Here is a 25759-nt window from a genome sequence, read left to right as displayed (position 1 = left end):
CCAAGCGTAAAGCGTGATTAATTCAGCAGCTAGCATAGAGGAAGGGGCCAGAAGCTCTTTACAGGAAGGCTTGACCCACTTTCTGTATCACATGGTACACGGCAAAAACTGCTCTTAATAACCATCAGGAAGATATCAGATTTACATATAATTCATATTAATCAGAATTAAAATGGGGAACAAAAGTGTATTTATAAGGTTGATGTTTAATTCTGTCTGTAATGAACTCTGATGCTGTGGAGTGGCTTTGCTTTTGTGCTCCGTCGCTCCCCTCCATCAGTCGAGGTAGGTTCAAAGCGCACATGGCTTTTGATGCAATGCTGGTTCAGATACACAGCCGTTGTGTTCCCGCAATCAGCACACACAGATGCAGCACTGAATTCTGAGCATGCTTAAGAGCCTACTCATTTGTTTTTTGCCCGTTTGTGTTATCTCATGTTTAACATTCTCAAAATAGAGCTCTGAGATCCTGTACCATTCAAAACCTGATTTAATGAAACCACAGTGACACGACTGAGCACATGAAATGCAAAGAGCTCTTCATTAAAATACTAGACATTTACCAGGTGCAGTTTCCTAGGCCTGCTCTCCTTAAACCAAACATTCTGGTTTAAATTATGTTGCCATGCTAGCGTGGCACCTCTGAAGTTTGGGTTTAATGCAGTGCATTGATTTTATTGATTAACTTTTATGCAAAGCTAGCCTCTCTCATTCTTAAAGTGCAGGTTGAGTGAGGGGAAGGAGGTGAGAACAAGTGCTTTAAAGGTGCACAGGGATTTTTTATGTTCAAAAAACTATTTAATGGTCTGAATAAATCAGCTGGAAGTAATGTAGGGGAGTAAGTGGCCGCCATTCATCAGCATGGCTCTTCCTGTTTTTAAAGCAGATTTTCAAAACTCCTTCCTAACGCCCATGTCAGACTCTTAAGAATTCAATCACAGTACAATAGGCAAATTAAAATTGTAATAATGTTTTATTTTTTTTTGCAAAGCTTTCTCCCACTCCTACACCTTTATCATATTGGCTAGGGAGTGTGAGTGAATGCTGCGACCTTTTTGGAAGCCATCAAGCAGAGCAAATATGGTTCATCAAAATCGCTGAGGCTAACAGTGACTCAGAGCTTCCATTAATACATGCATAAGCTGATACTCTATGAACTGAAGCAATTGGATGACTCAGTGAATAGGATTTCAAATACTCCTGTTTCAATTCTACATTTCCACTTTCAGTTCGAGATCCTTGCTTTTTTACTGCCATCTCACCTAGTGATGTTAGAGTGGCTTGCACTCTCAGCAGAGGATGTGAGAACTGTGATAATGCTTAAACACCAGCACTCTTTAGGACTGTGCCATTTTAATGACTTTGTTCTAGAGCAGCAGTGCCTGAACTTTTTAGGGTGCCAAAGTGCAATGTTTATGGTGGGCTGTGGACCAAAACACAAAGCAATATACAAATAAAGAATGTAGGTAGATTTTAAATTGGGTTTTTACAAATGTATTACATTTCACTATATTTTGTCACTAAAAAAAAAAAAAACTATCAAAAGGAAGATAACTAATGAAATCAGTTTCTATATAGTAAAAGAAAAAAAACCTGTTTGTTCTCTCATTGGGTGAGGCGGTAGGTTTAGGCTAATTTTCTGGTGAGCCAAATGAAACTTCCTCACAGGCCAGTTTGGTTTGCAAGCCACATTTTGGGCAGCGCTGTTTTAGAAAGTTCCTAAAATTGCACTGTTAGTTCAGAAACATACTTCACACAAGTACACAAAAGCTTCTGTGCAAACATTGTTTTGTGCGTCACTGCGTTCTAAAGTGTAATGACACAATTAAACATAATACAAGCACAAGCTGCATTCTGAGCGTTGCAGCAAGGGGCACTACAGCGACAGCCAAGCTTGGCCAAGCTGTCTTGCACTGCCATCAGGTCTTTGTCTGGGCAGCTGTCAGTGTACATCAGCAGTTTGACGAGTCATGCAGAACTGGTTTGCTCGAATAAATGGGTGCATATGATGTATGAATATATACATCATTGCCTCTTCATTACAATAGAACAAACGAAGTAGCATAGTTGTGGCTGTTGGAATAACAGTAGATCCTGTTCAAAGATGATTTGATATGTCTGCTATCTGTTTAACCTTCACACTAACACACGTTGAGTTTGTATAGCAGGACTGTGCGTTTGTAATGCATTGGGCAAGCATTGTCATTTGTGTTTGCATTGTTGTGTTACAGACCAACAGTTATGCCAAAATAGACCAACAGGGGCTCTGTTTTCTTTGTTGTCCTGTGCTCAGTGGTTGTATAGTTGTATTTATTATATATTGTAGAGCAGAATTTATTGTATAGTGTTTATTTAGTTTGTCCATATTTATTGTCTGTCTGCACTTTAGTCTGCTGCTGTTCTGTGATAAATGTACCACGTCCTGGAGAAACAACAATAAAGCTGACTTTGACTTGTGTTTCTGGCCCTAGAGTTTTGTAATGACCATGACTAAGAATCAGCATGCAATGTGGTTGGGTCATGTCTGGCTGACCCCCAGTCTGTTTACTAAGGTTAGTACTGGTGCCAATACTGATCCGGTATATCAGGTCAATGCATCACTAGTTCTGGAAGCAAAGATATGATATGATAAGAAAAGCTTAACATGACTTAATTCATCCTGATAATGATATGATATTGCCCAGCTCTGGTGAGGAGGCTGTATTACTCCAGCAGTTGTGTACTGAGTCTGATCTTTTCATGTTTTACCTGGTCACGGACTGCTTCAAATAAAAGGAAAGGGCGAGTGGTTAGAGCAGTCTTAGTGGTTTGATTTCTGTTCGTTTGTGGCCTGGCCTTCTTCCTCTCAGAGCGGATTAGGGATTTTTATGCAATCTGTACTCTGCAGGGAGATTGGTGGACAGCTGGCTGCAGATTTCATCTGTCCATCTCATTCTACCACTCTCTGATTTCACTCTCATATAACTCATGCACTCTCTCTCTCTCTCTCTCTCTCTCTCTCTCTCTCTCTCTCTCTCTCTCTTTTTTTTTATCTCCTACACACATATCTCAGATCCTCTACACGCACATTCGGAAACGGGGAAAAAATCCTTAAACACACTATTTTTCTCCTGCTGTGCCATCATCTTCCATCTGCAGTCTTCATCACTCACTCCCTCCATCTTTTCCTCTGCCCCTCTGCTCCCTGTCTGTACGTTCCACTGGAAGAGCTTAATGTTTCAATCTCTCAATCTCTGTTGGGTGACTGCTGATCCGCAGACCGCACAACTGTGGACAGCACGAGAGAGAGAGAAAGAGACCTGCATCAGCGCTGCGGGCCACTCTGTCTCTTTGGCTTTGCTGTGTAGTATGATGGCCATTATAACCGATATGAAAAACTAGTGGGAGGAAATAAGTCTCTTTTCATTTTTATGCTAAATCAATCAAAGATTTGACCAAAGTGTGTTTTTCATGTGTAGATGCAATCAAGAAAAGAAGACATGTCAAAGTAACTCAAACAGCATGTGTCTGTCTTTTCCCTGCTTTTCTTAATTTACTTCTATAACCTTTGGATACTCTAAAAACTGGTTTGCCAGTTGTTTTTGTTGTAACTATAACTATTTGAGTGTTTGAAGCAGTCATGTGTAAGTTTTAGTTAGCGAGGTGAAATGAGATTTGTGCATTGCTGAATGCTGCTTTGAAAGGAAATGACCACTCCATTCCTTTATTCCCTGTATGCGGTCAGTGCAAGCTTTCTGAATCTCGGATTCATTTTTAAGTGCAGTGACTTTTCTGTTCTGTCACAGAGCTGTTTTGGCATTGAGCAGCCGTGTGTGAAATATTATTTATGGGATCTTAGATATGCTGAGGGTTTTTTTTCACTAGCAAAAACCGTTTGTCCTGGTGTTTCTGTTGTAACTGTTTAGGGTTTTTCACCACAAGAATATTCTAAAGCTGGATGTTAAGTGATTGTAGAGATATCATCGATTGATTTTAACTCCAAAGATGTACAGTATGGCAGCAAAATTTGTGACTTGAATTTATGAGAATTGCTCCCTCTTGTGTTCAAAGTATGCATGTATAATATCACCAGTGATGTCACATCAAGCAAACATGGCACTCCTTAAAATACCTTTAAAGGACCCATATCATACATTTTTCTTGTTTTTTTTATTTTTTCTCTCCACGTCCACGTTTGTGTGGGTTTATACCAAAAACAGTTCACATCGCCGCTGTCAAAAGAAAAACAAGTATCTCCAAAATGGTAACTTTCCTAGAGAGGGCTTTACTTTCAATGTAATTTAATGCAAGGAGATTTTATTCCAAGCAAACGGGAGCATTTCTGTTGGTCCATTCATCATGAAATTTTCCAACAATGTAAAGGGTAGCTGTCCTGCTCAAATGATGTAGAAAAGTAAAAATAAAAAATGGAGATACATGTTTTTCTTTCAACCATGATGATAAATCATTCATTTTTAAATGACTATTTTCCAACCTCTCTACCTCCTGTAGAATTGAACAGGCTGTTTTTATTACCTGTCTTTTAAGATCAACTTATGTAAATGAGTTTTGTTCTGATTGGCTGCTTTGTATTGTGCATAACACATAAAGCAGTCTGTGATGAAAGACTCTTTGTATTTTCAGTGTGAATGGGTGGAGCTAAACTGAATAGGCCCGAGTTGTAAATGAGCTGGTTTTAGTGACATCACAAAAACAGTGACTTAAAAACTTCATTTATGGACTGTATAGAATTGGGAAGCGAACAGTCTGTTTTGAAACTAATGATGTTTACGTACTACATTGACCCTTTTATTTTAAAACACAGGAAAATTCAGTTTTCCACAACATGTGCCCTTTAATATGAAGAGAGTAGATAACAATACTGCCCTCTGTCATGTTTCTACATGTTACTTACCTGTCTGCATATACACTCTCCAGGTGACTGGTTGGCTGCCGTACCATCTCTCTCTTCCTGCTCCTGGGGATTTCCTGTCACGTGACCATACTCCTGCTTCTCCTCCAATCCCAGAATGGAACCCAGCAAAGTGCAGTCAGAGGGCGGGCTCAATGTCACCCTCACCATCCGCCTCCTCATGCATGGCAAAGTAAGCACACAGAGAGCACTGGGGGTGGGGGATGGGGTGTGAGAGTAAAAAGAAAAGGAGGAATAGTGAGGAAGAGAGATAGTGAGAGAGGCTTATAAAGAAAAGGTGATGAGCCCCAGTTTGTATATGTAGGATGCCTCCTGTCACACTGAAAAAAAAGATATCTTATCAGTAGTTAATAACTAATATTAACTAATAATTAATATTTCTCATGTAAAGATTGTTGTAAGAATATAAAAAGATTATTTTACCTATTTCTATATGTTTTTATTTGGTTTAAGTAATTCTATCTAGTGAAGTTATCTCATTCTATTGGAAGAACATTTACACATATTATAATTATTTCAAGAAATAATGCTTGAAACAAGTAAAATTATCTGTCAGTTGAATGACACTTTCATAAGCCTTATTTAAAGAAATGTAAAATTGTATAGAAATAAGTTCAGTAATCTTATAATATTCTTACAATAAAAAAATTGAAATAGAAGATTATTATTAGATTACATTTAAGATATTTTCACTTGCTAAGATATAATTTTTTGCAGTACACCATAGTGAAAAACTGAAATATAGCAAAATTATCGTTGTACACTGTCACAGTAGTGCAAAATAGAACAGTCCAGGAGCACAGTGTTAAATATTTGAAAAACGTATGTATTATGTTATATTAAACATCCAGCAAATTACGAATGATTAAAAAACAGAAATATAGTATAACACAGCTTAAAAAACACTGATCAGACCTGTCTGAGAACTGTCTGTGCATGGTCCTAGTATTCTAATGAGCACATTTGTTTGACGGTCGAGCATCCAAGACTCCCAGCCTGCTATGCCACTGAAGCAGACCTAATGAACGAACGGGCAAGCAGATGACAGACAGACAGATGAAGTAGCTTGATAAAGCAATTATGTGTCCTAGGTTAGCTTTCGCTTGGTCGTTAGCTTTTGCTCGGTACAATTCTCTGACTTAAACCGAGAGCGACAATGAGCGAACACAGTTTTTTTCAAGCTGGGACAAACCACATCAGCCTTGCAATTGGTGAGGGTAATACTTACATGAGCTTTACTCAAGATTAGGACTACCAGTTTACATCAAAGGAGGGGAATTCTGGTGAAAAACATCAGCTAATTAATGGACACACGCAAGTTATTCACAAAACATGCATCATAATTCGAATAGAATTATGATGCAGGAAAGAGATTTAAAGCATTAATGAAGTTTCATATGTTGTCCTATTACAGTAATATGTTTCTCTCTCTTTGCTTTTACCTCTACAGGAAGTTGGAAGTATCATTGGAAAGGTATGTTAAGTGTACACACTTTCCTATAAGAACATACCTTAAATCAGTGTTTACCAGCTCTAGCGCTGTAGCCTGTCTGCACTGCACAATCTCACTGTAGGGAAAATATGAAACTGCCCTGCAGGTGCTCAGATGTCTTTTAAAGTGTATGTTTGAACATTTTAAAGTAATTCCATTTCTTAAGAATTCTCAAAGCTGTTTTTGCTTCTCAGAAAGGGGAAACTGTGAAGAAGATGCGTGAGGAGGTGAGTAAACTCTCTCTGTCTCTTTACCCTTCAGCAGTGACTGAGCCCAGGTTGCAGGATTAAAACTACAGTCAGGGATTTTAGAGGAACTGTGACACTCCCTCACTGAGGATTGTAAAATACTAAAAGAACTGAGGGCAAGTTTCTTTTAGACACCTGAGCTTGGAATGCAGTCAATAATATTATATAAATAGTTCAGTGAAAAATTGGGGTGTTTAGTTCTGCATTGGAGATAAGAGGATAAAATCTGACTTTTTTGTCAAAATATCCCTTTAAAATGTGGTATTTAAAAAAATGTAAATGATTTATTTGTGTATGTATTGTTATATGTGTTCGTATATGTAGGAAGGGGGGTCCGAACCTAATTATTGGTTCTTACAAAGGATAGAATGTACATATTAATTTGGAAAGGAGCGCAACTAAAACTTGTTACTGAATAATGTTTTAAATACATTGGTCACCAATCACTGACTTAAGTTTTGTGTGGTCTGCAGAGCGCTGCTCGCATTAACATCTCGGAGGGGAACTGTCCAGAGAGGATCGTCACCATCACAGGACCCACAGACGCCATTTTTAAGGCTTTTGCCATGATTGCCTACAAGTTTGAAGAGGTATATTTTATTAGTCCCAATGTTACTAGTGGAACAGACTAGTTACTAGTTATAGTAATCTCTTGCTTTTTGGTCTTAACATACCTGAATATCTAAGAAATAGCATCATGGTACTAGGTGGACCAAAGCCTGTTAGTTTATCCTGACCAGTCTGATGTTCCAGCAGTTTCTGAATGTGCTCAGTGCCATGGTTTTCCTGAACTGCCAGTCAGAGTGAAATGAACTGGCTCACAACAGTTAGAACACCAGTCAGCAATCATTGTAGCTGGCAGGGCAGAATCAGCTTACAACGTCAATTGGGAAAGTGCCACAAAATGATGCAGTGTGTAAAGAGCCAGTGTTTCTGTAGCAGTATGTCTGCTGTTCCTGATCAGGGCTTTAACACTCAGAGATTTGACACCTTTTCCTTTTTGTCATGCGTCCGTAGGATATAATCAACTCCATGAGCAACAGCCCAGCCACCAGCAAGCCCCCCGTCACCCTTCGGCTGGTGGTCCCAGCCAGCCAATGTGGCTCTCTCATCGGAAAAGGTGGCTCCAAGATCAAAGAGATGAGAGAGGTACAGTTCCTTTCGCATTTTTGTGTTCAAAGACACGACAATAAACAGCTATTTTACTGCATAGAGTCTGAATGTATTACTATCGTATTCCTAATGTATTACTATCCCCAGACTGGACAGTATTGTTATGATTCAGTATTGTAAACTTTTGTTTGTACAAAAGTTTGTGTTTTTTTTTTTATAGTTTACATGTTCTTTCCATTCTAACATCTTTAAATGTAATAAAGTAAAATTCACCTCATAGTGTTTACATATCTAAACAGTGTGGAGAGTTGCTCAGCTATCCTAATGGAATAATCAAAGTACTTTGGCCCTTGGGAGTAAACACAGCACTATGTTATTAAAGAGCTTTATTATTAACTGGCTACGTGATGAATCATTTGTAAGTGCATTGACATGTATGTGTGTGTGTGTGATTGACGTATACAATTATAGCTTTTGTGTTTGATGAATATCATGTGCCTATGTACCAATACAGTTCTATGCAAAAGTCAGACACCAATCGTCTTTATTTTGATTTTAGTCAAAGCAGTCATTAAATACAAGTTATTTATTTTTCAGTGTCAGAAAAAAAGCAAAAAACATATATTTAACAAAATTATATAGAAGCCTCAACAACTAAATACAATATCTATTTTGCTGTATTTGGTGTGTCCATTCATTGCCTTTTTTACAGCTTCCATTCCTGTTGGGAGACTTCTTTCAGTTTTTCAAAGAAATCTGCAGAAATTACATTTTGTCACTGTCACACAAAAACATTGTATAAATACATTTTTATTGTTTTTGTACTTTTTTGCATACTTTGGAAACTCCCTTTGCATTTTGTTAAAATTCCATGAAGAACAGACCAACAGAAATACTCCAAAATTACATAAAAAATCTTGATCCATTAACTGCTGCCACGAATTAAGAATGTTTTTTCTTCTCCTGTAAAATAACCATTTTGGAGATATGAGGTTTTAAGCCTGACATGTTTGAGTCTGTGCATCTGACTTTCTTTAGTTTGTTTAGCTGTCAACAATGACAAAAACATTACAAAAATGTAAAATATGTTTTTCTCTTTTTACAACAGAAGACTGTTCACACAAATACTGAAGCAACTTCTCTTTAAAAAATGTGTTTTTTATTGAACATTTAGAATCTGCAGTTTAAACAGAATTTCCCTACTTGTTTCAATGAGCTATGAGTGAGAAATAGCTAGTAGAAGATGTAAGAAGACGTGTTTCGAGGTTTACACCATGGAGGACCTTGGACTATTAACTATTAAGTTTGTGTGTGTCGTGTGTGTGATGTTTTTTATCTCTCTCCAGTCCACAGGAGCTCAGGTGCAGGTTGCTGGAGACATGCTGCCTAACTCCACAGAGCGCGCCGTGACAATCTCGGGCACCCCTGAAGCCATCATCCAGTGTGTCAAACAGATATGTGTGGTCATGCTGGAGGTACAGTGAGGTGGCCAGTGTGGCCGGACAAAGCCTTTGAGACAGCTCATGCACAAGCACATACAAACTCAAACACACATACTCTTATTCTCATATGCCACTCACATATACCTTCATATACCTTCATTAGGCTTGCTAGCAGAGACCCCACACCCCCAGACTTATCTGCTTCAGATTCAGTATTTTAGTAGCCATGTTTGCTGTGAATAACATTTGGGCAATCACTGTCGATTATATCAATAAACGAGTGATCTACTGGTAATTTTTATGACTAATAGAGTAATCAGAGTTTTTAAAAATGCCAAACCATATAAACGTACCTACCATTCATAGCCTTTCAAAACACTCAGCTCTATCACAGCAAATGTCTCGCTGCCAGTTCAGTCAGAGACTTTGGCAGTATCCTATTTAACTTGTTTAAATCTGCCACCAAAGGAGTTACGGAGGAGTTATTGAGTTTAGTCAAGTAATTGTGACAGACCTACCAAAACACACTCCCCTTCAGCCCCCTGGTGAGAGAGTGTATAGTTTACCATTGCTCTGTTGAGACACGCATGGCCCTTGTGCTGGTTCTGTCTCTCTCTGCATATCGATTGCAGTGTTATTCTGGTCCAGCAGTAGCATGCAGGGCCACATGAGTGCCTAGGGGGACTGAGGGCTTTGACGGGACAGTATTGAATGGCTCTCATTCTTTTCTCTTGTTCCAACTCAGACCTGATGCTGCCACACCAATCAATGCGCTGGCAGAAGCAGTCGCCTCCTTTATGTATACGTTCTTTAGCTCTCTCTGTCGGGGATGTCTTCCATTGCACATCTCCATGAGATTTTCATTTCTTTTATTTCTCAGTGATATTTTTGGTGCATGGATAAAGAGAATAAAGAGAGAAGGGGTAGACCATGACAATGTCAAGGTCCACTTATCGTCAGATCCACTGTGCCCCTGTGTGCATCTGAAAAGAAATAAAGTACCCCCCTTGCGGTGTTACATGACACAAGGACGATCATTAAACAGACAATAACAGACAATACAGAGGAGCAACATAGCAATAGATTTACAATACCGAGGGTAATGCTAAGACAGACACACAGTGCAGATGCTCTGGGTAAGACATAAAACATTGTTTAATGCACATTTGCATTGTTTATTCAATTGCAATAGACAATAGACAGAGCAAATGGCTCAGGAAAGAGAAGGACGGAGAGGAGAGAGAAAGAAAGAAAGAAAAATAGAAAGAGAGTGAGTGAGTGTAGTAGATTGTTTTGTGCTTGGGGAGGTGCATGCTAGTCCTTGGTATATCCCATAGTGTCATAAGCTGAAGATTCAGTCTCAATGCTGAAGACTGCCTTGTGCCAGCCATTTTAGATTTTTATTTCTTTTTTTATTTGCACTGAGTTGTTTCAGTACACCTACCTTATATCTACACTCATTGGTCATTTTATCAGAAATACTGACCATATAGATGCACTCTGTAGGTGTAAAGCTACTGACTGTAGCCCATCAGTTGTGGGATGAATTGCCAGCCATATTCTACTCTGTCCATCAATGGAAAGGGACCATCACTGATCGGATATTATGTAGGTGGTAAACCATTATTAGCATAGCAGTGACACTGAGATGGTAGTAGGCAGTATGATGTGTTATTTCATCACATGATGATATCATAGGTAATGAGCACTTAGGAAACACTGAACAACGGCATGTATCATAAAAAAGAAATTTAGATCAGTTACATAGAGCATGAATACAACAACAAGTTAAATAGCTGCATAAATTACATAGAAGCAAATAATCGATTGGATATCAGGTTGTTAGAACATTATTTAAAGGGACACTCCAGCCAAAATGAAAAATGTAACCATTTCTGCATCTATTGTAAACATGCCCTCTCACCTCCTACAGCAGTGCTACAAGAGTCTCCAGAGTGAGATTTTCTGCTTTAAAGACTAGGAAAACCCACTAATGATGATATATGTTGAAGGTGGGAAGAAAAACTACAAATCCCTTGGTGTGGATATTTGAGGGCAGGCCATTGGATTTTGTATTCTTTTTGTCCCTCTAACTGGATAATGCTGAAAGAAGCTAAATAGCTTCTTCTAGGAAGCTGAATATCACAAAAACACAAATGGTTGAAAACTACTCAAGGATGAAAACACAAAAGGGATATAAATTATGAATTCTGTCAAACTGGTGAGGCTGAGGGATGCAGTGCTGCACAACAGAATGTTACATAACATAACAAATAATTGAATACTAGTTTTAGGTCAGAATGCCCCTTTAAATTGTTCATTTGTTTTTTTTCTAATTGATTTCATCTCCTATTTCTTCTTTAGTTCACTTTTTCAAACAATAAATTAAAAAAGAATCATTGTGCTCATTGTAGTTTTTCATAGCCTTTTCTAAGCATGATGTGACTGTTTTGCTGGTCCACTGTGTCTGTTCCAACTTAAAATTATAGTTTCAGTGTTTAATGTTTTATTTATTTCTTTTGCCAACATGTTAAACTCAACACAAAAATAGAAATCATGCACTAAAAGGTGCAGGAAAATGTCATATTTAAGTTTTACAAAAACTGTTTTAAAGCATCATGATGCTATATATTAGCCAGGTCACCCACCCATACATGGTAGTGGCACATTAGTTGGTGTTGTGTTAGTACAGTAGAATCAGGTGCCACAGTGCTGTGTACATTCACACAACACACACATCACATGCTTACTGACACACAAACACCTGTCTACACACTGTCTCTCTCAGGGTCTAACCTTGTCTCCGCCTCTTCCCTCTTCCCCTCTGCTAGTCCCCACCGAAAGGTGCCACCATCCCCTACCGCCCAAAGCCCGCCTCCACCCCCGTCATTTTTTCAGGTGGCCAGGTAAGAGCCGACCCACTGGCGGCGTCCGCAGCCAATCTCAGCCTTTTACTGCAGCACCAGCCACTGCCTGTTAGTGCATTCAGGTTTCTCACCTTTTCACATGCATGCTACTGTGCCAACCCAGCCAGGGGAACTGCTTGGCTCGGGGACAGAAAGGGGGAGAAGGAAAGAAAGAGGGGCTTGCTGTTCGACACATGCTGAGGAGAGTTTCCCTGTGTCTATAATTAGACTGGAGAACATCCTCTGCTATTATATAGGAGGAAAATTAGAAGGTAGTTCTCTATTCAGATGATGTTGGGACAGATGTGAACACTACAATATTGGCTGAGATAGTATTTGCACTGTATTTTGTATTTTCCATTCTGATCTAAGGATCATGTTCCACCATGTATTGTTTTTGGTGGAAGAAGCATCTCATGTTTATTTTGATATCAATCTAATGCTCCTTTGTGATGTCCGACATGCAAGCTCCTGATTTGCACTCTCTTCTCCCCTTTGAAGTAGATATCATATCCTTTTAATATGCCTAAAACGAATGCATAAAGCAAGTAGCCCACACTATAAATAGTTTCATAGGGAGGGGGGAATGTCCAGGGGTGTTTATTGGACCAATAAGGCATCCAAAATGAAGTGGTCACAAATGAAATAGGCAGTAATATTAAAGGGATATTGTATCTGGTGAGTTTGTCAGGCAAGTCATTCCAGCTCATTCATTAACCAAAACGACTCTACAGTGTGTGCTTCTAATATTCTCCTCTATACTCTAACTGATAGATGAAGAATTACGCCGTCTTTCCGCTCTTAACATTCCACTTACTCAACTTTAGCCACTCCATTTCGAGCAGCCATTAATTTTAGGTGGCCTCTTGAATGGAGTCTCACAAATTCAGAGCTTATGAAATTATCATTAGTGTCATATTTCTCAAGTGCAGTTTACAGAGAACAGCACAACAAACAAAATTGCTGCTTGCAGTACTGTGCATTTTATTTATTGTATTTCCAGTCCAAAAATGCCTTTAATAACAAGTTTGTTTTTTTTAACATCATTTAAAAACAGAAAATGTATTTAACCCTGAAGTCTGTTCCACGATGTTGACGTACGGCCCTGGAGTGGTCATTCCATTGTTCTGAGAACACTAACAGCTTATTTGTTTGATTTACAAATGTTCATCTTTTCGTCTATTTCCTTTTCTCAGTAACGGCTTATTGACAGCTACACATGCTTTCAGACTCATTTCAGTGTTGAATTGGAAGAATAATCAACACCACCTGTGGATTTTTTCAGATCTGAAGCATGGAGCTTGATTTTCTCCTCTCTCTGAAAGCTTTACATACTGTTTATCTGATGCGGACAGTTTTGGTGGTCTTCCAGATTTTGCACAGTTGTTAAGATTCCCTAATTCTCTATAACTTAATAATGGTTTGACCTCCACTTTTTGAAAATCCTGTTTTTTTTTTTCCTTTACCGTTCCCCTTTACTTATGCAAGTGGATGATCTTATATCTGATCTCCTCTGAAATATCTCCTGAAAAATTTATAACTTAATAACTTGTACTCAGTGGCTGTTTTGACTGGAAATTCAATAAGTGGAGGGTGGTCTCTCACTGTGGCACAGTACTGTAGAAAAACAAAAACACACTGCCAGATAAGTCGTATGAGATCTCTTGATGAAGGATGTCTAATTTGATGTTATGCCTTTGAATTATTCACACTTAACTATGTTTGAGGTGCTGAGATGAAGTATGAAATATTTAAAGAGCCTCTCGTGGTTATGATTCAGCTGATTGTGTTAATGGGCTGCTGGCAATGGTGTTGATTTCATTTTTTCTTTCTCTGTTTCTCTCACTCACAGGCTTACACAATTCAGGGACAATATGCCATTCCACATCCAGATGTGAGTTCCCAGTCTTGCCCCCGACCTCCCCCTCCCCCACCCCCAGCACCGTCAGCTGTCTGCATGGTTCTGTAGTTTTTCAACTTGGACCTCTATTAATATTAGCCAATAATATTAATATGACATTTCTGATGTGTAATTTTTGTCGCATTACAATCTGAAATTCTTCTCGACCTGAGCCCTCCGAGTTGTGGACCAGACTTCTTAGGACTTGGCCTATTGTGTTGGAAAATGACACCATCGCGGTAGCTGTCATTTTCTGGGGGAGTAGTTTGGCTTTTTTTTTATCCAGGGCTCAATATTGGAGCTCACACAGGCTTCCAGCTGAAAAATTAAAGAAGTGATTCAACTAAAAGGCTAAAAGTAAAATGCTAAAATAGTGCATTGTAAATAGCTAAGCACTAGATTTTATAGCCTGCTAGCATCCATTCAGCATTAGTCATCTTAACTAACTGGCTAAATTAACACTTTAACTCTCAAACAGCTGCTTTATGAACTGTTTGTGATGGTCATGAGTAAACAATATGATAATCCTGATCAAACAGGTTGGATTACATAAGTAAATGGCAGACGCCACCTCGGTCACCGAGAGCACCATCGTCTTCATTAATAATCAGAATGAATCAGTCTCAATCATAAGAGCATGTGGTGACATAGTGCGTGTCAGTTCGTCTCGCTCAGGATAGGCAGTGATTGATGCTTAGGGAGGCATTGGGTGACATTACAATCACTCAAATGGAGCTTGGGCATCCCCTTCACCCACGTTTATGCCCAGCTTTAGAGGACAAACGCAGCCCTCTGCATCAGTCTCGGCTAGAGCTGATGTCCATGAGGGATGATGAGGGGACTAATCGTAACCTCCAGTTTTATAAGAATGAGTAAAGTGGTTGAGAGAGTGGAGAAAAGCTCTATGTTCACTCTTCTGTTCACAGTTCTAATGGAAAACAGTTCACGTGGGGTTCAAGAACGTATTTAAGACCTTCAGCTTTACAGACGTTGTCATATTGCAGGGTTACATAAACACATAGACTAGACTCACCTCATCATTTATACAGGAGTAACCCTACTGGTGTCAGAGGACTAGAGCTCAGTCAGCTCTCTCCGAAAGCACGCACCGGAACAGTTTCACTCACAAAGCCAGGCCAAGTCCTACTCAAGTTTATCTTTTGCTCTCTCTCTCTTTTACTCTTCTTCTCTCTACTGTTCTTCTTCCACCACTGTGTGTCATGGCTTCTTCTCCTCGTCTTCTCTTTATTCTAGTTTTAGTTTCTTGATTTCTTGGTGTGACCTGTGTGTTATAACAATAACCTCTTAGTTTTACTGTCCCTCCTACCCCTTCAGCAGTTGACCAAGCTCCACCAGTTGGCTATGCAGCAAACCCCCTTTACCCCCCTTGGACAGACCACCCCTGCTTTCCCCGGTACGTACCCACGAGCCCTTTCAAAGTGTCCTTCTCTTTGTACCTCTAGAAACACTCTTTTGTCTTTCTCTCTCTTTCTCTCTTTCCTTTTCTCTCTGTGTCACGCTTCATGACATGCCCCTGGTGGTTGCTCTTCACTTTACTGTGGCCTTTTGGTTCTTTTGAACATTTTTGAATTGCTTTTTTAAATATTTTATTTATTTTTTTGCGTTTGCTTGAATGGTCAGCACTTGTAGGTAGCTTTACCAAAGATAACAGAACACTTACATTTACATTTAGTCACTTAGCAGACGTATCCAGAGCCCTTTAAAAACTTGCAAACAGTAGAAAGTGATACAAAAGAGTACCTAAAGGACGTACTTTAAGTATCTATAACTTAAGAGACAAGAGCCATATGATAGCTTTCTAAATAGGCCATACTAGCATATGCTAGCGTAATTAATAAACAAGCCATACCACAGCCTGCAAGCATGGCTATTTAAATAAATAAGTGGATTGAGGAGAATACATACAGAAAGAAAACGCAGTTTAAATGCAAAGGATTGAAGAAAAATGACTCAATTATTCAGAGAAAAATTCAGAAGAAGTGTAGAATGTCACAAATGCCCAGTGAGACTTCAAAGAAGAGGAAGAAGAGACTTCATTAGAAAAAATAAATAAATATAAGTGTTTGTGTACTTAGTTATAAAGAACATGGACATAAAGAACATAAAATTGTATATAAAGTTGGGAATATAATTCTTATTAGACTTGTATATCAGTATCTTGTAAAAGGCAAGCAAGGTGTCTTGAATAAAGACAGTGATATCCGGCCCCTTCTTTTCCCTACACGGGTAGTGAAAGGCTCACTCTTTTACATTGACATGATTGATTGAGTCCTTCAGCTGTCAGTTCTGGAGACAGATACTTCAGTATGCTGATTTCGGAATGCCTCTTCAGCCAGTCTTAGAGAGATGATATAAATAAACATCAGTCTATTAATTATGCATCCATCTTAATTACGCACTGCAGGCGTGCTTAACGAGTAGATTTCTTTCTCAGCCACTCGCGCTTGTGGTGAGTTTGGCATGCTCAGTTCAAACTAATGAATGTGAATGAAGTGTTTACTGCATGCATGGACATGCTTATTGCGTTGCTTTTGCATGTCAGCGATGATGACATGTAGGAAAAAGGACTTTCATACTTAGAAAATAAATCTCTTAATAAACTAAGTAGTAAATATAAGCATCTTAAAAGAGGTTTGTTTGCTTGATGATATTTTATGCCTGTTCTATGCAGGCTGGATAAGTTGGTGGTCCTGTTGTAGTGTGTGTGTGTGTGTGTGTGTGTGTGTGTGTGTGTGTGTGTGTGTGTGTACTGTGCTGTTTATCATGGTCTTCCTCCCCACCCTCATTTGCTCTCTGACCCAGGTCTGGATGCCAGTCCCCCGGCCAGTACTCATGAACTCACCATTCCCAATGATGTGAGTACAGACAAGTGCACTGTATTTTCAGCCCTGTAGGGCTCTGGCACATTATGTGTGGGCTAAATGAACACATAAAATGCTCCAGCACATTTCTAGTACTTTCCATTAGCCAAATTTCCAACACAAGTAACATTATTTTCCCTTCAGTGGGCTAAACTGACATTTTGAATTACGACTGATAAACCAATTGCCTCTTTTAATAACATGAATCAAATAAAGTGCTACACCAATAGTAAGAGGCTGCTGGCTACTTGCAGTGTGCAGTGATTTCAGTATTGGTGCAGCAGCATTCCAATACAGCAGGAGTGAACTTACTCACCTCATATTATTTAGTCATAAACAGCAACACAGATCAGCCAAAGTCAAAATAATCACTTGGCTGATTGCTGATTGCATGTTTGGAGCAAAATTCTGCCGATTGAGATCTTGGCCGATTTCGATTGTCCATCCCTAACATACTGAATATGGGAGATTTAAAACAGTCACAAGGAATGGCTGGGGAGGTTAATATAACTAAAATTAGTTGTTTTACAGTCTTTAACACCGTAGGAGTTGTGAGGAGTCACTGGCAATAACACAAACATGTAATGTAATCTTAATTATTTCAGACTCACTCACAGCTCTTTGAAACAGGCAGAAATATTTAGTTGAAAGTGCTGTTTCAAAATATTAAATCAATAGCAAACATTGCTTTTGTTTGAAGGAGTGGAGATAATTTATTATGATAAATGATGATGAAGTCTACAATAGTGCAGGCTTGAAGCTGTCAATACAGAAAGTATGCTAAATTGAATAGAAATGTTACTCATTGTGTACAACCCTGTTTATAAAGAAATTGGGACACTGCAAAATGTAAATAAAAACAAAATGCAATGATGTGCAAATCATTTAAATCATGTATTTAATTGAAAATAGTACAAAGACAACATATCATGTTGAAACTGAGAAATTGTATTGTTTTTTTGTTTTTTTTTTAATATATGCCCATTTTGAATTTGATGTCAGCAACATGTTTCAAAAAAGACAGGAGCAACAAAAGACTTGTGTAATGTTAAAAAAACACCTGGTGGATCTTACAACTACTTAGGTCAATTGGCAACAGGTCAGTAACATGATTGGGTGTAAAAAGCATCCTAGAGAGACTGAGACTTTCAGAAGTAAACATGGAGAGGGGTTCATCACTGTGAAAGACTGTGCAGGCAAATAATGTTTTGCAAGGTAAAAATAGCAAAGAACTTGGGGATTTCATTATCTACTGTACATAATATAATTAAAAGATTCAGAGAATCTAGAGAAATATTTTGTCAGGTGATTTCAGTAAGACAATGCTAAACCACATTCTGTGTGTATTACTACAGCATGGCTCTGTAGTAAAAGACTCTGGGTGCTTAACCGCCTGCCTGCAGTCCAGACCTGTCACTCATTGAAAACATTTGGCACACTAACCAAACTGTGACTAAGGAGACCCCAAACTGTTGTGCAGCTGAAATCCTATATCAAGCAAGAATAGCGAAACATTTCACTTCCAAAAGTTGGTCTCCCAAACGCTTACAGAGTATTGTTAAAAGAAGAGGTGATGTAACACAGTACCCCCGTCCCAACTTTTTTGAAACGTGTTGCTGGCATCAAATTAAAAATGGGCATATTTAAAATAAAAAAAAAAAAAGCAAAAACATTTCTCAGTTTCAACCTTTGATATGTTGTTTTTTCGCTATTTTCAAATAAAAATGTCTGGTTTAAATGATTTGCACACCATTCCATTGTTTTTATTTACATTCTGCACAGTAACCCAACATTTTTTTACTAATTAATAGCGTAATGACATTTAAATATATAAAAAATCGACAGTAACAGCTGTAGAATTCTAAAGGTTAAGGGCAAGTAGGAAACTGCGATTCATTTCTTCTGCCAGAGAGCTGTCCATCTCTCTTCTCCCCAGAGTACGATTTTGCTTTTTAAGAGCCTTTGCAATTTCTTCCCAGCTAATAGGCTGCATAATCGGGCGCCAGGGAACCAAAATCAACGAGATCCGTCAGATGTCTGGAGCACAGATCAAAATCGCTAATGCCATGGAAGGGTCATCAGAGCGCCAGATCACCATCACAGGAACCCCCGCCAACATCAGCCTTGCCCAGTACCTCATCAACGCAAGGTAAGGAATGCGCTGGCTCCACACCAGCACAGAGGAAAAACATCTGGCTTTGTCTCAGCCTTCAGAAACAAGCATTTACGTGAAACTCTTTATCAAACAGCACCTGCTACAGGGCTCTTGCTATTGTAAAATGTTTGGTTGACCTACAGAGGCCTTATACAGGTTATGTGTATTGTGTATTTTAGTTGTAAAGTGCACAAGAACATTGAGTTCTGTCATTGAGATGAAAGCAGCACATATGAAATGTATCAATCATATTATTGATGTGTTTCAGTAGTAATGTTTGCAGAGCAGTGAATGAAATGGAGCAGGTTTAGAGCCGCATGCCTATGAGGTGTGAATGTGTTTGTATGTGTTTGTGTGACGGTGAGGTTTGCAGACCAGCAGCTGGGGACGTACTAATGGATATTGCTTTCCCACAATTCCGCTGGCAGGTTCAGAGACGTGGCAGCCATGTGGAATGACCCCTCATCAATGACTACATCCTGAAGCCCCAAAACTGCTCTCATTATCTGAAGCTAACAGCAGCTGTTTCCCTATTAACCTTATGTATCAGACTCCCTTAAATCTCCCGGCTCCCCCGAGCCTGCTCTCCTTATCGAGAATCCTCCAACGGTAGCTAAATGTGTATAGGTGGGCTACTGTAAAAGAAAAAGAAAAAAATATATATGAGGAAAAAGTGTGGTTTAATTTTCATCATGTTATGTAGTGTTTGAATACAGTGTCTCAGCATGCTGAATGATTAGGATCCTGCTGTGTTACCATTTATTATTTTCTCTTTGATAGAGTAGTTGAGTATGGTTGCTTTCAGTTGTGTAGTTCCTTGCCCGGAAAGCTTTAAAAATATATATATAAAAAATGCAAAACAAGAAAAAAAGAAAAAATAAGCAAATTTGCTAGCGAACAATGCTTTTGGCCAGGGAAGAGTGATGTGATAACATCCACATGAGGATGTTGTAATGAGGGGGGAGTTATTTTAATCAGAGCAAATGAATATGCCTGACAGAGTGCAGATGTTTTGAATGATTATGTTTGTCCAATTATATGACTGCAGTAATGACTGTATTCTTTTAACTTGTTCTGAATTGTTTGTGTTTTTGTGAAAGGGATTTTATTTCAAGTTTGCCAGGTGCTTGACTGTTTTCTTCTCGACTGCATCAGTAAATACAAATGCATGATCATTATGCAGGACTGTACGAAAACCATGGAGCTTACTAGTGAGCTGGATAGAGCTGTCAATTTTCTACAAATGTTTTCAGAATTATTTTATTTTCTCTATTTTTTCTATCTCTCCCCCCCCACCCCTTACCTTCCCCACCCCTGTTTCCCCTCCCGTCTTCCCCTGGCTGTTCTAGGCTGACGTCTGAAGTCACTGGAATGGGCACTCTCTAATTTCTACCCATCATCCTTCACTGCATCACATGACCCCTGAGCCAATGGCATTGCACCTAGTTTGTTTTCTCTTTCTCTGTACTCGATTATCCTGTATTTTAAGTGATTATAGCTCATTTATATTCTATGATCTCTACATATTTAAAAATCTCCAGTTCAGTGTCGTTCCTACTGGTCCTGCGTTGTTATCTTGATGCTCCCTAATTTCCCCTAACCTCTTGATTTTGAAGGACACTTTACTTTTTTGACACTCTAGTACCTTTCATGTCACTCTCTGGCGCTCTTCTTTGCCATAGATTTTCACTGTGAATTCACATCTTTCATCGTACTTTTTCGTTGTTGTTTGTTTGTCCTCCAATCCAATTCTCCTGTGAGATCTGCACTGCTGCTATCAGAAAACCAATCACTACTGCTGATTTCTTCAGAAACCAAATCAGTAATTAGTAAAGCAAACAGCCCTGAGGTTTGTAGAAGCTCGAAACCGAAGGCTTTCATTTTCTGCAGCAGGTAGCAGCGACAGCAGTGCCTCTCACACCTGAATTGCCCCAGAGATTGGTGGGTTGTTGCACTCTTGCATTTTTACATGTCTGTTTTTGCTGCATGACACAACACAGACTGTCCATTATCAGCCTGCATTCTGCATTCACTTTCAGAGCTGCTGACCACAAAAAAACAAACAAACAAGAAAAACATAAATAAATACAAAAATAGCATATAACCTGACTTTTGTGTTCACTGTGTTACAGCATGGTCAAAGATCCACACCACAAATGTAAGTTGAATATGACAGAATTTGTTTGTAGTCTATTTTCATACACAATATCTTTGTAATAGTTGGTAATATCTTACAAAGTAAAAAAAAAAACTGAAAAATGAAAGGTTGCTGGTATCTTTGAAAGTGAATAGAGACAGGCTGATAATAAAACCTGTCCCTTTTCTTTTCCCATTGAGACATGTATGGAAGTGTGTCATACATACATACCGCCCAGCACATTATTACTTATTTCACATATTGCTCTCCAGACGTTCCACCAAAACTCCATCCGTTAGCCAAACAGGCGAGACATGCGTGTGCCTGCATACTTCACATGCAGATGAAAGGTTGACAGCTTTTTGCACATGCGAATGAACACACAGCCAGCGCAAGTGCCAATGATAACATCTCTTCAGCATGGCAATACGTTTCTCAGTCGTCCATACGGCACCACATCCATCAGCATAGGATCAGCCTGATTTATGACCATTGCCTTAGGGCAGTGTTCACCAACACTCCTTCTGGAGATCTGCCTTCCTGTATGTTTCATGAGACTCCAAAACTAATACACCTCATTCACCTAATCAAGGACTTCTGAAGGCAATAATTAGAAGGATCAGGCGGGGTTGATTAGGGTTGGAGCTAAAGTCTGCAGGAAAGTAGATCTCCAGTGTTCATGAACGCTGCTTTAGGGCCATGAAATGTCCATAAGTTCAGATGAGAATCGTAGCACAGAGATCCTCAGACGATAGTGGGGGTATCACTTTTATCTCTCTCTAATGCATTAGAGCGGAATCCTACAGTGCTGTTAGGGACTCTGGACCCCAGTCTGCCTCCCTTGTAATCATGATTGTTCTTCTTTTTTGCCATTTTTAGTTCACTTTTGATCCTTGATCCTTGTTGTGCAGTCCAAATCTCCAGCTGATATAGTTTTCTTTGTGTGAGTGATGGCCGTGCTGAACTCGCCGTTGCTGAACTTGAGGTCTATCAACAAGCACAGCTTTATTAGTAGACTGTAATCAGTGTGTGACTGGACTCGCTGTCTGCATTTAGACCCACTGTGCACACCAGAAGACACCTACAGAGATACAACCCATCGTCTCGCTGTTCCATGCAATTGCTTGTACTTCCCAGGACCTTTTGGTTTTTAATCTGGTGTTAACGTTTCATGGTGAGACCCTTTCAGAGCCATGTGTAGCATTTATTTGATGGTTTGATTCAATATAGCCATCAAAGCCCTGGGCTTTAGCTCTGGCCGTTTGCATTCCTCCTGAAGGTGGCACTCCAACCATCAGTCCTTTTAAGCGCACATTGCCTCCCCCGATCCAAGTAACTAGACCTTATCAGTGTTAATAAACTAGCTGTGTTCATCCTCAACATTTAAATCTGCTGAGATTTGATACTGAGGCTGAGAGTTGAATGTAATTTCTTCAGAGCTGACTATTCAGTCTTTAAACTGATCTCCACAGTTTCTAGCTCTCTTTATGATAGCAACGCTTCAGATTTGGCTGCAAGATGTCTCCAAAGAAGATCACTTTCTGGTTTTCTAGACTCAGACTAGATACAATCTTGAGCTAATTAGCTATAGGGACTAGGATTAATCTGTGTCTTGAATACCCACTCTTTAAATTCTTTACATGCACTCGACTAAATGTGTTAGTTTGTAGAAATCCACATAAAAGCTACTCAGATACTGTATATGGTGTCTGCTGGACATCGAAGCAGCCCTACCACACTGTGGAACAAATTAAAGATATGCAACTGAATGTTAATCCACCACACAACATTTTCTGAGGTAATTAAACTGAAGTTTGTTTATTCGTGAATTATTTTCAGCTGTGAGCTCTTTTGTAACTTAGGAAAAAAAAGAAGTATGCACACGATTAATTTATGACAGTGGCGCACATGACCGAGATGATATAATACTGTCACTTTGAAACGGCTAAATTAACTGAGATTATAGTTTTTTGTTTGTGTTTGAGCATCAGTAATCTGCTAGAGATTCTTTTCTTTATCTCAGTTACATTATGTTTTGCACTGTAGGACTTTGTGTCAGTGTCTTAGGCTGTTTTTAATCATTCAGTTAGATTGTATGTTTCAACAAGACTGTGTCTTGTACTATTTGTATGGAATGTTCTGTTATTTTTGGTCTATAATGTGCAGTACTGTAGCTCATTGTACAGAAGCAAGTATTCTCACAGCATGCTTCATAACTGTGACACTTCCAAGAAGCTTAGAGCTTTGCCAAGGGAGGCAGTATACCACTTTTTTGTTTATTATTATTGTTATTATTATTGTTATTATTATTATTATTTCTACTACTACTACTACTACTACAAATGCAATAAAATCAGTTAGGAGTGCGATGATGCAATGATCAAAACTCAAATGCAAACATGGTTCAGAGTTGTTTTTTCTTCAAACTGCTTTTTTGCTTTCATTCATCATCTTTGTCCATCACTACATTGCATTTGCTCGTCTTCATTCAAGTCACATACTGTATTTGCACATGTAACTTCAATAACTCATTTGCAGACTTTACTGTTGCTGACATCTAATGCATACACATCCATTTTTATTCATGTTATTTTCTTTGTTCACGTACAGCTTTTTCATTGTACTAGAGCAGCAAAAAAACCAAGGGCCCTTTTCCTGTTTGTGCTTCTGTAAAAAATTATGCTGTTTGGAAATGTAACAAAGTAATTATTTAACATTGGATAATTTGCTGCTTGCAGGTCTGTATTAGTTTTAAATGACTGAGGTTAGGTTACATTTGAACTGTTTTGTAAAAGGAGAAAAATAAAGTTTCTTTTTCCCTTGATCAATGTTGTGGTTGTTTACCATTATTTATCATGTCCACTTTACTCCAAGAAGAACAGATGTGGTCTTCAGTCTTCCGTCTACAGTCACTGTGCTTTGTAAATTCATATCACAGGTTACCAGCACGGGCCTACCACTAGAGGGCTCTGAATGTTGCAAAGACACTTAATGAACTTCATCTAATGTGGCTGTGTTATTTAACACTGTAATCATATTGCAATAATTACTTCATAATATTAGATAATTGCATCTCCTTGAAGTGCGTTATTGTATTGACAAACTCTGGCTGACTCCTGCACAGATGGGTAGTTAATTGTCAGGCCGAGGGCATTGTTTTTCTGGGCCGGCCTAAATGTGACTAAATAGCTGCTGTTGTCTGTAGGTCACTGTGACCTGCTGTTGTTTGTAGGTCATCTGGTGTGCTGGAATTCTGCAGGGTAGGGATGGGATGAGTTGTGATGGGGTTACCTAAGTTTACCCAAATACAGCCAGAATCAAGGTTACACCCGAACCGTCATATGCTTTCTCTACCACTGGATACAGGACACTAGCAGCAACATCTGATGGCTAAGAAACACAGCTTTTACTATATAAGATATAAATTCTGTGTGACATCACTTCACCAGTATCTGTTCATACTGTGTTATAAAACCGTGAATTCTACTCTTGTATAACTGTTAGATTCCTAAATTTATAAGGGCAGTTGGTTTTATTGAGTTGGGTTGTGGTTTCCTCACTCTGGCCCAGGCTCAAAGCACCAGGGAAAAGCAGTGTCAGAGCGCCAGTCCCAGTCCACCACTGCGTTTCCAAATTAGCATCGTCACTCCAGGGAGATGTGAGGTCACCTCTAGCCTGCCACCGTCACTGCTCCCAAAGAGTTTACTTTCGGCTGCAAATCAGATCAAATTAACGTGGCTCCTTATTGCGCTCCCAAAGTCCCTGAATACATTTTGGCTCTCCAAATCACCCCCCACTACCCCTCCAAAGAAAAATAAATAAATTAATTAAGAATAGCAAGCCAGAAGATAAACATGCCGGTGTGGCAGAGTTCAGCGTGTTATCGTTGGCAATGGGCTTGGGCGTTAATCTGACATTTGACTTTCCATTTATTGTATGAACCTGGCAGCCAAGGACAGCTGACACACACAACTCATACACACTCCCAGGTTTATGAAAGTCCTCAGAAAAACTGGCCTGTTGGCAGAGACACTGGAAATTCTGGCTAGAAATAATTAAAGGCTTAGTGACGCTCAGTAGTCTCTAGTCTCTAATTTTACAGTTCTCCATTATCATTGATGCAAACATACACTGTTGTCACACTGGCCTGAACTGAGGTTGTTTAGGCCTACAAAGCAGGGCTCATTTGAAGTTGGTCCTGATGCATTATGGGAAGCACCTTTAGGCCCGTATCTTCTCTTGTATTTTAATAAAGTCCACCGAAAATATTTGTATTGTGTTGTCCTAGGCTATGTCTACATTACAAGCCTCATTGCTCAATTCTGATTTTTTGCTCAGATCCGATCTAACTTGATGGTTTACATTTGTGTAGGTAAGTGACTCCAATCAATCATTAATGTAAACAAACCCCCTAATCAATAACATCATCCTAATCAATAACATCAGGTGAATGAACCACATCTATCATGAACAACAAACTAACCAGCAGAATAAGGCTTGGTCTCGAAGATAATATTATTAGAACTTATTAGAGCAAAACGAAGGCAAAAAAGAGTCAGATGCTTTGATTTG

The 25759-nt window shown here is 39.1% G+C and overlaps 1 protein-coding gene across 5 annotated transcripts in view; it reads left to right on the top strand.

Moving 5' to 3' along the window:
* The window catches only part of pcbp3 (poly(rC) binding protein 3), a 77829-nt gene extending 56550 nt beyond the window's left edge, over positions 1-21279 (top strand). For 4 of the 5 annotated variants that reach the window (XM_036569780.1, XM_036569753.1, XM_036569772.1 and 1 more), the window contains exons 5-16: positions 4918-5084; positions 6363-6386; positions 6599-6631; positions 7126-7242; positions 7670-7801; positions 9112-9240; positions 12039-12113; positions 13966-14007; positions 15349-15427; positions 16837-16889; positions 18875-19044; positions 19479-21279. In XM_036569780.1, the coding sequence (XP_036425673.1) occupies positions 5010-5084; positions 6363-6386; positions 6599-6631; positions 7126-7242; positions 7670-7801; positions 9112-9240; positions 12039-12113; positions 13966-14007; positions 15349-15427; positions 16837-16889; positions 18875-19044; positions 19479-19533 (984 nt within the window). In that variant the 5' untranslated portion in view covers positions 4918-5009 and the 3' untranslated portion in view covers positions 19534-21279. The remainder of the gene's footprint in view (positions 1-4917; positions 5085-6362; positions 6387-6598; positions 6632-7125; positions 7243-7669; positions 7802-9111; positions 9241-12038; positions 12114-13965; positions 14008-15348; positions 15428-16836; positions 16890-18874; positions 19045-19478) is intronic. The other variant, XM_036569789.1, reaches the window with a different exon arrangement.
* The last annotated feature ends 4480 nt before the right edge of the window (positions 21280-25759 follow it).

The sequence above is a fragment of the Colossoma macropomum genome, unplaced genomic scaffold (assembly GCF_904425465.1).
Source record: "Colossoma macropomum unplaced genomic scaffold, Colossoma_macropomum, whole genome shotgun sequence".
Classification (NCBI taxonomy): domain Eukaryota; kingdom Metazoa; phylum Chordata; class Actinopteri; order Characiformes; family Serrasalmidae; genus Colossoma; species Colossoma macropomum.
Note: the sequence above shows the minus strand (reverse complement) of the source record. Positions and strands in the feature narration are given on the sequence as shown.